At 32.8% G+C, this 13,843-nt stretch overlaps 1 protein-coding gene across 1 annotated transcript; it reads left to right on the top strand.

Moving 5' to 3' along the window:
* The first annotated feature begins 5,977 nt into the window (after positions 1-5,977).
* LOC131077870 (probable inactive poly [ADP-ribose] polymerase SRO2) lies at positions 5,978-9,768 on the top strand. Its single transcript, XM_058015460.2, has 5 exons — positions 5,978-7,311; positions 7,689-7,930; positions 8,076-8,128; positions 8,870-9,079; positions 9,185-9,768. Exons 1-5 carry the CDS (start codon positions 6,344-6,346, stop codon positions 9,326-9,328), a joined length of 1,617 nt encoding a protein of 538 aa, XP_057871443.2. The 5' UTR covers positions 5,978-6,343; the 3' UTR covers positions 9,329-9,768.
* The last annotated feature ends 4,075 nt before the right edge of the window (positions 9,769-13,843 follow it).

The following is a 13,843-nucleotide window of genomic DNA, read 5'->3' as shown; positions in this document are numbered from 1 at the left end:
TTTATTCCTGATAACCTTACCATCTTCATTAAGTTTGTTTCTGAATACCCATTTGGTTCCAATTACATTTTTATCTTTAGGTCGGGGAACTAATGTCCAAGTGTTATTCTTCTCAATTTGTTCTAATTCTTCTTCCATAGCTTTAGTCCAATATTTATCTTCACACACCTCATTAACTGATGATGGTTCAATTTGAGAAATAAGACATACCTCTTCATTTCCCAATCTTCCTCTTATCATATCTTCTTTATACTTGTTTCCAATTATCTGATCTTCAGAATGATTTAGTCTTACATACCGGGGTGTCTTTGTTTTTTGCTAATCCTCAGTCACAGTGGAATTTTTAGATGGTACTGGTGTAACTGGATCTCCATTCTATACCGGTGGGTTCAGTGTAGGTTTATTTGTTAGAATTTATGTTGCCGGTTCAGAATCTATATACCTTGAAGTTCCTCTGAATTGTTCATCAATCTTCACATTAGTACTCTCAACAATTTTCTGCAATCTTTTGTTAAAACATCTACATGCTTTACTCTTAGATGAATAACCAAGAAATATTCCTTCATCACTTCTAGGATCAAATTTCCCAATATACTCATCTCTTCTAATATAGCATTTACTTCCAAATATTCTGAAATATTTAAGAGTATGAGTAATACCAAACCATAGTTCATGAGGGGTCTTACCGGTTTCACCTTTGATGTGAAATTTGTTGAATGTATAGACCATTGTATTTACTGCCTCTCTCCAATATACATGTTGTAGGTTTGCTTTTGATAACATACTTCTAGTTGCATCCAAGATAGTTTTATTTTTCCTTTCAATAACTCCATTCTGTTGTGGTGTTTGAGGTGCTGATAGTTATCTTCTAATTCCATTCACTTCACAGAATGCATTAAATTCCTTAGATGTAAATTCTCCCCCTTGATCTGATCTTAGACATTTGATTTTCTTACCGGTTTCATTTTCTACCATTGCTTTGAACAATTTGAACTTTCCAAGTGCTTCTGATTTTTCTCTGAGAAAAGTAACCCAACACATTCTAGAATAGTCATCAATGATTAACATGAAATATCTATCACCTTGCAAGCTTTTAGTTCTAGCTGGACCACATAAATCAGTGTGAATTAAGTCAAGAGCATTATTGGATTTTTCTAGAATACTTTTGAAACTAGCTCTAACTTGTTTTCCAAATTGACATTCCTTACATACTGTATTGTGAGGTTGACAATTTTAGGCAAATCTCTAACTGCCTTAGTAGTACTGATTTTTACCATGCAATCAAAGTTTACATGATAGAGTCTTTTATGCCATAGCCAACTTTCATCAATATGTGCAATCAAGCATGTCTTTTCACTGTTGTTCAAATGAAAGATATTACCTCTAGTCTGATTATCGGTTGCAATTTCTAAACCGGTTTTGTTCATGATTTTGCATTTACCATTTTTGAACTATAACTGAAATTCTTTCTCAACTAATTGACCAACACTCAAATGACTATGCTTTAAACCTTCAACATAGTAAACATTGTCAGTATTATGCTTACCATCAAGAGATATTGTACCCTTACCTTTGATCAAACAAGCTTTGTTATCTCCAAATCTTACTAAGCCTCCATTATATTCTTGAAAGTTCAAAAATTTACCTTTATCTCCTGTCATATGATGTGAGCATCCTGAATCAATGATCCACTCATCCTTTACTTCAATTTTAGCTATCAATGCTTGCTCTACCAGTTGGATTGTAGGTGCTAGTTGATCTTCTATTATAAAAACAAAAACCCATCCATTGTCTGTCAGATCCTCATCAGAATCATCAGTCACTCCTTCATCAGCAAGATAACAAGATTTGTCTTTATTCTTCTTAAATCTATATCTCTAATATTCAGGGTTAGGCTTGTATGTCCTTCTAGCTTCTTCTCTTAGTCTAGCATGTCTATCACGGCATCTTGAAGCCATATGACCAATCTTTTTACAATTAAAAGATTTAAAAGGTGCTTTAGCTTCATACTTACTTCCAACTAGACCTTTAGGCATTTTCCTTGCAAATAATGCTTCAAGTTCTTCAAGTTCTTCATTTTCTTTCTTGCTTTCCTCAAGTTCTCTTGCATAAAATGCTTTCCAATCAGATTTGTCAAATGATGATGCAGATGATGTTGATTCTTTAAAGGCTAAATCTGTCTTTATAGTAGCAACAGGACCAAATTCCTCAATTTCAAAGGCTGGAAGTTTTCCAATCAATGTATCTCTAGTTACTGATGTATTAGGCATTGTTCTTAACTCATTTATAGCAGTAACCTTCATTTTACATGCCGGTGGAAATCCTCTTAAAACTTTTGACACAAGTTCATCCTCACTTAAGGTTCCTCCACAACATTTAATATCCAAACTAATTTCATTAACTCTTTCCATAAAAGCAGAAATCCTTTCATCTTCTTCCATTTTTAGATTTTCATACCTAAGGTCTGGAAGCTTTCAAGATTTGCAATTTTGACTATGGAATCTCCTTCATTCAGTATTTCCAAATGATCCCAAATAGCTTTAGCAGTTGATCTGTCTGATAATCCCATGATTTGTTGATCTTTTAATGCGCTCAAAAGTGCTTCTCTTTCTTTGCAATCATTTTCCTCATCTTTAGTCAAGTTAGGTGGATTAGGCTGACTGGGAGTGGGAGTAGTATAGCCATTCTTTGTAACTTCCCAGACATCCTTTCCAATGCAATTTAGATGTGTCTCCATTCTGATCTTCCATATGCCATAGTTGGTTCCATCAAGTTTAGGACTATCCTTCCTGAAATAGTTAGTAGACATTGGATCTCCTCAAGCTGTTAAACTTCTACAAAAGAGGACTAAGCTCTGATACCAATTGTTAGTTCCCGGAGATAACTGAGAGTGGGGGGCTGAATCGGTTGTCAAATAAATTTAAACCAAAACAACTTAACCAACTTTCTGCTTAATACCGGTGAACCGGTATTTTATACCAGTGGACAGTTTTATCAGATAATTGCAATACCGGTAAAGATTAATGCATGAAATAAAAAGACAAATTCATCCACAACACAACATCAATATTTGTACAGGGAAACTCTGTAAGGGGAAAAACCATGGTGGGCAACCTTACCCACAATCAAATGATACTACTGCAGATAGTAAGTGTATGCAAATGGGGTCTACACATGCAGAAAGGCCAAGCGTCTAGAGCTCACTGCTCAAACACAAAATAGGAGACACACTGACTACAATTGGATGGTTAAATCCAATAAGGATGTACTGCTCAAAATAGCATCTTCATATGCTAGATTCAATACCGACGTAGTTATGATATGCTTTCACAAAAACCTTGCTTCACCTTCAGATGATGTTTGTGTGTATAGCTTTGCTTATTCTCGCATATACCTTCACACAATTCTTTTTCGCATTCCACATCCGATCTTACAAATATGATCTTACATTTATACCATAACCTAGGACCAATTTTAGTAAGTCGGCTCTACAAGATATTACAATAAAATCATTTTACAAACAAAACAATATCCTATCCAATAACCGATTTAACATGTCAACTTGATGTATTTACAATAATAATAAATCAACTCCATAGCGTGTCGTGCTGATTTGGAAAAGATAAACCTGTCGGTGTATAACCTAGACCTATTTGGCGGTAACAGCAAATATACAAATACGAATATGTCAATAAACAAATCTCCAAGACAAGATGTCCAAATGATGACTTCAACATTACTAAGTGTTTTCCATTGCATTCCAAGTGTCGGTGATCATTATATCCTGTCGGTGTACCATATACCGATGACTGTGCATAAGTCATTTGTTTGCAGGTGAATGTTGTTGATTCTCCAAAGTGCTAGAGTTTTAGTAGGTGTTGATTTTGTAATAGGTTTCATGTTAAAAGTAGAGACAACACAAATTTAATTATAATAACCCTAATTAAAAATTATTAATTTTTAACACTCAAAATGATTTTAAATTTTAAAATAATTATTATTTAAAATTAAAACTAGAATATATGTGATTAAAATATTATAATTATTTCATTATTACTTTAAATTTAAAAATTATAACTAATAAACTATGTTTTATATTTTATATTTTTCAACCCTAAAATTAAATAATTGTTTAATTAAGACAAACTTATATAATTTTAATTATAAATATAAATAACTAAATCTCACTCCACTTATTTTTAAAACATATTCTAATTAATTATAATCCAATAAATAATTTATCTTAATTATATTACTTAAAAATATATAGATAAATTTTTAATTTAATTTTACCCATAAATTAACTAATTTTGCTCGTAGTTAAATTAATTATTTAAAACATAACAAGAATAAATTTTTTTAAAAAACCTAAATAATATTGTAAGATATAATACTAATACTTTTTTAAAATGATAAATATATAATTTAAAAAAATATACATCAAAATTATATAAATCCAAACCCTAACCATTAACCTAACCCTAAAAATAATGTAAACCCTAACTATAATCCTAAACCTAACCCTTAACAATAATCGTACCCCTAACCCTAACCATAATCGTAACCCTAACCTTATGATATAAACTCTAATCATAGAGATAATCCTAACCATATACCTAAAAATTAAGCCTAACTAGAACCTTAACCCTTACCATGATGTAAATCTAAACCCTAACCATTAACCTAACTATAACAATGATGTAAACCCTAACTATAATCCTTACTCTAACCTTAACCCTAGACATAATCCTCACCATAATGATAAATCCAAAGCCTAACCACAACCTTAACCCTATCGCTAATCCTAATCTTGAAGTAATTCCAAACCCTAATCATTAACCTAAACCTAACAATGATGTAAACCCTAACTATAATCCTAACCCTAGATCATAGCCCTATGATATAAACCATAACCCTACACATAATCCTAACCATAAGCCTAAATTCTAGCCTAATCACAATCTTAACGCTAACACTAAACATGATGTAAATCCAAACCCTAACTATTAACCTAACCCCAACAATTATGTAAACCCTAACTATAACCCTAACCTTGAACCAAATGGAATACTAAATCTAACACTGTACCAATCCAAAATATATAGCTATAAAACAATATATAATTTGAAATTAATTTATGTCATGTCTTTCAATTCATGTTGCCACTGCTACTAGCTTATATATATTTAATAATATATATGAAATAAGCCAAGAGATATCCTTCTCGAGGCACCTATTGCACTTTAATATTGATAAATTAATAAAAAATAGGCACCTCTAAATATATATAACCTAGTTTTTATTTAGTTTTTTATTCAATATAAATATATTGCCAACACCTTGAGGAAAAAGACATAGCATGGGATTTTCTATGAGTCACTCTCCACGAGGTTATTAAAGTGTGGAGAAAATTGAATTAAAAGAACATAAAAATCTTTGACATGATAAATATAAACATTATAAAATAAGTTAAATTCTAACTCTCAATGAAATTAAACATCAATTCTAATCTAATATGAATTTGAATTATAAGACTACTGCTAAATGGAATTGACAACAAAACCTAAACCTAATGAAATTCTAATCTTAGCAATAAACTAAATTGAACCCTCATCCTAAAGCAAATCAAACCCTAACCTTATTTCTAAACCATATTAAACCTTAACAATAAATATAATTAAAGATTAAATCAAATAAAATTCTAACATTAATTATAAACCAAATTAAACTCTAAACTTAAATTTAAATCTAATTAAAAATTAAACTAAACTGAATTTTTTGAATAGTAAATCAAATATAATTGTAATCCTTAATTTTAGTTGAACACTACACGAAATTGAACTCTAACCCTAATATAAAGAGGGAAAAAAAAAGAGTAAAAATTAATGGAGTTCGGCCTATCAGCTAAGAAGACAAATTGATTTAAATTAGAAGGCAACCCAAAGCCGTCTAAGCCAAGAAATGCCTACGCGCCGCAGAAGACTAAAAATAGTAAACTTGACCGCCGGATAATCGGCACCGTACTGAAACCGAATATTCATTAACTTTCTTACTTGCCCGGCAAGCAAAGTTTGGAAACGTAAACGCCCAAGCAAACAAGTGACGGTGGGCGGCGGCGGTTGTTGTTAAATAAAAATCGGGTGTATATTTTTATACGGTCGTAGTACACAGAGTATTCATTGTTGTTGTGCTGGTTTGTTTCCGCTCTGGAGCTTTGAAACTCAGCAGTCTCGGTTCCAAAGTAAGTAGACGGAAATAGCGGTTTATATTGCAGTTTACATTTCAATGTTGTAAGATTTTTGTAGAATAGGACGGAAAAAGAATTTCTCTGCTTGGCTTTAAAATGGATGCCAAACGACAGCTGCCGTTTCCATCATTCGTGGACAAAGCCAAATTGAAGCGAAAGCGGGCTGTAATCTCATATCTGAATGCTAAAAAGCAGTCACTTGTGTCCCCTGCAAAGAGGGCCAAAATCACCGGTGGATTTGTTAAGTGTTGCTCCGACGGCAAGACAGTTGTGGAAAATTACAGTAATTTTAAAAAAAGCGGCGTTCCGGCCCGCGTTATGTATTTCTGCGAGGGCGAGTGGACGGATTTCCCGTCTGAAATTGCTGTGCTCGTCAAGCAGGCTTTGCAAGACGGTAAGACAGCTGTGGAGGTCGCCGTTGACGGGATTTTGTGCTTGTTGGATTTTCTGCATATGCTACAGATTGATCAGAAATCGGGCACGCAGAGATCCATTGCCTGGATAGACGTTGATGGAAAATGTTTTTACCCGAGGATTGTTTGTCACGAGATGGGAGAGTTATGTTCTCTGTCTGTTGACCTCACATTCCATGGTGTGGATCGATTGGGAATCGAAAATTGTAAAGTAGTTACTGAAGATACGAAATCTGTCCAAGCGGAGCAGGGTTCTTCTACTAGGGTTTTCGCTGCAAACGAGGCTTTTGATGGCGCGGGAGATAATTTGATTAAGCTGAATGATGATGACCGGGAGTTTGTCGATGTGCGAAACAAGTTTTTGGCCGGTCTTAAAACGCTTGCCACTTTTACAAGCATTATTGGAATTTATCGCAACTCGCATCGCAGTGTTTCTGGGCGATCCCGATTGCATGCTTTTCAGCGGTACGTGCATATCATTACCAGAAAAAATGGGGGCAATGGAAATATCCAGCACGCCTGGCACGGAACCTCGAGGGATGGCATCTGTGGAATAATAAAGCATGGTTTTGGGCAGCTTATGATCCCAAAACATGGTGCGGTTCTTGGTAAAGGGGTCTACCTTGCACCTGCAAATTGCTCGAACGTTAGGTAAGCCGAATTTTTTTGTTCTTCCCTTTTTTATACTATTGTGTGAAATATTTTTGCAGTCTGCTGCTATGTATTTTCAAACTGTGTTATGTAAGTTTACTATCCTCAAATGTTAGGTGCCCATGTAGCAAATAATCTGTGCATTGTTGAGTACGCAGATCCACACCTAACTTCATTGACATCATTTAACAAATCCCATAATTTGTGCATCTGCATCACTTCTGTTGGCATAAATAATATAATTTTCTTGATACATGCACACCACAAATCTTGATTATGTGGTATTGGCCTCTGCACTAAATGATTCCCATTTTTGTGGATGTCACTCAAAAGTTTTTCTGGTCCAGTCTTTTGAATGTTAGTTTTGCATTTTGCAGTGCAGTATACTCTGATATTGACGAAAATGGCGAACAACACATGATGTTGTGTCGCGTAATATTGGGTAATATGGAGGTGGTGAGACCTGGCTCACGGCAATGTCATCCTAGTAGTGAAGATTTCGATAGTGGCATAGATGATCTTACAAATCCAAGGCGTTACATCGTCTGGAGTACAGACATGAACACGCATATATTGCCAGAATATGTTGTGAGCTTTAGGGTTTCTCCGCATTTACGTGGTAATGTTTTTTTCTCTGTGCCCAAATTTGGAATGTTGTTTAGTTTGTTATTTTCTCTTATTGAAATGGACGATCGCTTGGAAGAAATTATCTGTAGCGTTCGGCAGACATTTGATTGCTCTGTGTTGCGATTTGTGTTTTGCAGAGCATTGGTCTAGATTTAAAGCAAGACAACATGCAAGATCAAAGCTCGAGACTGTAAGTTTTTTTTTTTTCTTATTTTGTGCAACTAGCTCAGTATTTGTTAACCCCTTGCACAAGATGTCGTGTCATAATTAGGTGGCTTTGTTTTGTTTCAAGAAAATACCTCTATAATTAATAAAATTTCTGTTAAGATTGATAATGTCTACTTCAAGAAGATAAGAACCAAGTAACGGCCATCTCCATTGTGAGTTAATAACCGCAAATCTAGCTAGTATTGTCTGCTAAGTCTCTCCCAGAAGAATCAACCTTTTTAACTGCAAAGAAAGAGTGGTCTTCTTGAAAGGTTAAGTTCCATAGGAAAGAAATTTGCAACAATAAATTACAGCCTGTCGTACTTGTTTAGGAAGCTTCTTTATGATTCAAACATCCTTCTAGCACACCTTTCCCGTGTAAGACTTTCCAGTTTCTCGCACAAAGTCAAATCCATTGCCTGAAGATTAGTAATAATATTTCCTTTCGATGGCAGGTGACACAAGTAATTTCTGTGATTCCTGTCCTCTTACATATTGACTTGACTGTGATTGCTAATATCTGATGAATAAGTGTCATCCCAAAAATCTATCCATTTTCGGGTTACATATATTTATTATTTCGATTTAGTTCTAATTTACCACTTTTGTGGCTTACATAGATTTATTGATGAGTATATAAGTTACTTTTGTCCCTGTAGTTGTATATCATTATCTATTCAACTTATTTTTCTTATGAAGAATCTGTATTGGGCTTGTTACATAGGATGGAGGTCAGCAGTCTTATTCTGCCTTGGATAGGAAATCAGAGCAGCCTTGTCCTGCTTTAGTAAAGGAATCACGACATAATATGCAGGAGCATCTCCCGATGCCAACTTCTGCTTGGATGTCATTTCCAAGGTTTTTTAACGTAATTGAAAAATTCCTATCTTCATCAAGTATCAGTTTAATGAAGAAGAATTGTGCTGATTACGAGGTAGATCTTTCCATCATTTTTTATGCTTAAAAGGGTTTGTCTTTGATGTATTAAAATAAAATGTAGTAAATACTAAACAAACTTAGATGTTTTGTGGCATTGCAGGAAAGCAAAATCAGTCGAGAAGACCTCATAAGAAGCGTGAGAATGATTGCTGGTGATAGGTTGGTGATTGCAGCTCTAAGAATGTTTGGAGGTCAGGTACATCCTTCAATGAATGAAAAGATGAGTCCTGGCCCCAAAAATTGAGCCGTTAGTGGATTCAATCTGCAAGTTTGCAACTGTGACGATTAATTTTTAAACAATGCTTATGAACATTCATTGATGGCACTCAGAAGTTGATCTCTGAATAAGTAAATACGGAGGTCGTATGTCTTTGAACAGAAGACATTCTTTCTGTCAAACATGGAGAATGATAATGCATCGTTTTTGGAAGTTTAATAGATTTCTAACTGTGTGTTGCCTTATCGAGAGTAGGGCAGCTGCCTTAAGTAAACTAGTTTTGATGGATAGGGCGGTAGAAAAGGGGCATGGTTCCGACTCCTTGATGACAGGAGTGACAATTTTGGAAGAACTATCCCATTTTATTTTTTTTAGTATTAGACTTGTTTTGCAATTAAATTTGAGCGATGCAATCTGATAGTTGGATTTCGATTTCCACTCTCTTGCCTATCTTTTTCATCAGTGATTTGTGTATCTTTGCTATGTAATTTGTTTGTTTTAGTTGTCGGACAGTTTTATGAATATGTTGTATGTAAATTTTTTAATTCTTGTGTGGAATTCGGGAGGATTAAAATAAAAATATGGTTTACACATATGAAAGCCCTGTAGTGATTATAAAGCAGTAATCTCTTAAAAGTTTCAAAGCATTTAAAAAATATTATTATAATGTCATTATAGTTCAAATATATAGCTACATTGAAATGTTAAATCATATTAGAATGCTATTATATTTCTAAATATACAAACATATACCATTTAAGGGTATTCCTAGCTACAATGTATAAGTCATTGAGCATTATATTTTTTATTAAAATTAACATGAAAAAAAATTTATAAATTTTCATTATCTATTAGTGAAACAAACTTAAAATCTTTATTCACACAAATCTCCAAATTTTCAGCATATTTGAGTTGATAATCAACATTTTCTATGGAATCACAAATACAAAGAATTTGAAAAACACCTCTTAAACTAACTAAAATAATTTGAGGTGAGAATATGTATATGCGCCACAAAAAATTGAAGTAGCAATAGCTAACAAGAATTTGCCTCTTTGAAATTGGCAAGTTCAATTTCATTGTAGTTGTTTTGCAAGAAAAGTGGTTACAATAAACCTACCTGCAATTTTGGTTCCCAAAAATAAAATTTACAAGATTAAAACATTTAAAAGAGATCATTTCACTATAATGAATTTATCTAAATATTTTAAAAACGCCTAACATAATGTCAGAATTGTATTTTGTTAAAAATAGTTCATATTTAGATTCCTAGCAATATCCACCTAAATTGTCTTTAAAAATTATTTGAAAATGGAATTGCAAAGCTCAAAACATAAGACTTGTAACTCTGAATGTATCAATGAATGCCACATCTATCTCTACATGCATAATATCAAAAATGGGATTTGTGAATGTTATATTTGATTTTTAACCTCACATAAACAATTATCATTTTCAAAACAAATGTACATTGTGAATTCTTAAAAACCCTTTTAATCCCACATGCCAACTTCAAAAATCCTTTCAAATCCCAATTTCCATACCACAACACTTTTCAAGAAAAATGTAAAAATGTATTAGTTAAAAGTCAAAGACACACTACTATTCCACCAACTCAATTACGCCTCTCTTCACTTTTTAATCATAAAAAGATCTTAAACTTATTTAACAATATATAAATCAATTATGATGTTAGATTTTAAGCAATATGATCCAATATTAATAATTAAAAATAGAAAGTCCAAAATATTTTTTAGCTAACTCATTTAATGTTTGTTACTTTTTTTATATAGTATATTATAATAATGCTATGAGATTTCCACAATCCATGCTGTATTATCTTAAAAAAAATTGGATTGAATTGTGTATGATAAAAAATACATACACAATCCAATCCAAAAAAAAATTAAGAGAGTATATTACATATTATTCAATAATACTTAGATATAATACTACATGATATTTACATGGTAGAAAACAATTACCACTTTTTTAATGTCCTTAACAATCCACATCTATGGTTTAGCTCTCCTAGTATAGAAATTTTCCTTTAGTGTTATTCATAAACAAAGCCTTCACTTTAGAATCATGGTCTAATCCACTTAATCAACTAAAATAATGGTTCTAATTAAACTACAATTAATAAAGCCTGGGTTTGATTGTTGTGTATTCATATTTAGTCATGTTAGCTATAAAATACAATTCTAATTTTGAGAAGATTGTATCACTTGAAAGGGGGGATTTTGGGCAAGTCATAATTTTCTTTTCATAATTATTCTTAAACGTATTTATTTTATTTGAGTAAAATATAAAAAAAGGTAGGCCTCAATATTCGAAAAAACAACTTTAAATGGATAACGATAAAGAATATTTTGATTCATAGGCATGGTCAATCACTAAGTTTAATCCTTGATCAATTGTCATCTTGATTCCAAAAAACCAAGAAGTGCAATCATATAAGTGCTATGAGAAAGATGGCATTTCAATTTAGACACATTGTTACTCTTAACAACATGAGCTTATTGTATAGAAGATAGTTTTTTATCACATCCACTCATATTCAAGGTCTCACATATACACTATCAACAATGCGTTAAATTATCAAAATATTCCAAAGGGATATGTAAAGTAGAATTCTAAGTTGTGGCTCTTGGTATTCTATAAAAGGTTGTTTCTAAATTAAAGTGGATTTCTAAGTATTGACTATTGGTCTTCCATAGGTGATTTATAATGTGTTTTCTCATAAGGATAATCATGGCACTCAAAACATACATTATTGAAATTAATCCAATAGCATTATCTTTTTTTCAATCAATGCCCATGCAGTTTACGTGCATTAATTTTAAATAATTCAACATCTTATTTATGAAATTTTCATACGTGATTTTAGAAAATTGGATTAAAATCAACTTATTAGGTCTATATTTTTCATAGATATTAAATTAGCATATTTTTCCCTAGGTCTAAATATTCACACCAAACAAATTATTAGGACTTTAAATTTTCTAAAAGTTTCTTCAAAGGTGAACCTTATGCAAAGTGTTGATCATATTTCAAATTCATGAGTTAGGTTGTGCCTTTTAGCCCTTTTGAATTTTTCATCTTTATTAAGGTTGTAATCCATCCAAGTTTGGCACATAACCATCTCTAAAATTCTTGCAAAAAGGGACAACCCACTAATAAGTGATCTATCCATTCCTCCTCTTTCTTACAAAGCACACATCTTTTGGGGCCTCCAAAATTCCTAGTTTTAATCTCTCTTCATTCACCTTTGACATAAAATATTTCTTCCAATAAAATTGCGTATAGATATCCAATCATTCTTGTGCTTTGGAACTAGCCACCACCTTGTATCCATCTTTTGCATTGAAGGAACCATTCTTTGACCCTACCCAAGTAATTTTATCGACACCAATTCTAAAAATATCCTTTTCTATATGATGATATCTATAACCTAAGCAATCTTGACCTTTGGTAATGGCAAGGTATGCATGTCCTTCCAACTCCAACCTTGCATGTGATCATTTTAATAAAAGACCACATAATCTTTCACCATGTTATCCTAATGTTACTTTAGGTATGCTTTGGTCCAATTTACCTATATTTTACTATTGATTCTACCACCCAAGAATTCTCCCAGAAAAGTATAGATCGCTCATCATATATATCCCATGAAACATAATTTATAATTATTGATCTACAACTAAGCATGAAATTCAAAACCTTATATCCTTTGGGAGGGTTGGAAACCTTAAGGATATTTATTGGATTGTTGTTTTAATTAGATTAAACTAAGAGCGGTCCAAACCTCTATATAGTTGCTAGAAAGATACACAAAAAGGAGGAACTCACAAGTAGTGATACCACCAAAAGTACAAACCCAAAAGAGGAAAACCCCTATTTTGAAAAGACACTTTTGGATTGTTGTTTTTGTCAAGATATTTAGCCTATAATTTTTTTTTGTATTTTAGATATGGTTCTCGGAACATTCCCCAAACCAATTTGACCCCAAGAGCCTTGTTCCACAATAACTAATTTTAGAGACCCACACCTCCATGATCCTTTAGTCCACACACCTTGTCCTAGGAAATGAAAGGAACTTTTTGTTTCTATGCAAGGCCTTTCTAGAAAAACCTTTTCATCCTTTGCACTAGTGTATGATTAGCTTGGGATGTGAGGGCTATGCAAGAGAGTAGATAAATGGGTAGAGACAAGATAATTGTTTTTATCATTACTATCCTTCTAGCCCAAAAATTCTATCAACTTTTCCATGAGTTTAATCTCTTCATATTTTACCCTTTAAGGGATCCCACAACTTAGTATACCTCAGACCTTTTTCTAGAGGTAACCCTAGATAAGAAAAAGGTAGCAACTCTTTCTTGAAGCTGAGGGTATTCAATATTTCTAATTCCTTTTGTGTCATCAGAAAGAACACCTCCAATATTATTTGATTTATCGATTTTCTTGAAGCCTTGGCATACTAAGATAGGATCATTAGGAATTGTCTAGATTCTTTCATTTTGGTAACCTCAAATAACATTG

This window comes from Cryptomeria japonica, chromosome 4 (assembly GCF_030272615.1).
Source record: "Cryptomeria japonica chromosome 4, Sugi_1.0, whole genome shotgun sequence".
Lineage (NCBI taxonomy): Eukaryota > Viridiplantae > Streptophyta > Pinopsida > Cupressales > Cupressaceae > Cryptomeria > Cryptomeria japonica.
The sequence above is the reverse complement of the archived record's forward strand: the minus strand, read 5'-3'. Positions and strand labels throughout refer to the sequence as shown.

Bases quoted from the DNA above. Each gene is read 5' to 3' on its own strand.
- LOC131077870 (XM_058015460.2), top strand. From the start codon at position 6,344: ATGGATGCCAAACGACAGCTGCCGTTTCCATCATTCGTGGACAAAGCC. The intron at 7,312-7,688 runs GTAAGCCGAATT...TGCATTTTGCAG, and splicing joins GCAAATTGCTCGAACGTTAG to TGCAGTATACTCTGATATTG. The intron at 9,080-9,184 runs GTAGATCTTTCC...GTGGCATTGCAG, and splicing joins AGAATTGTGCTGATTACGAG to GAAAGCAAAATCAGTCGAGA.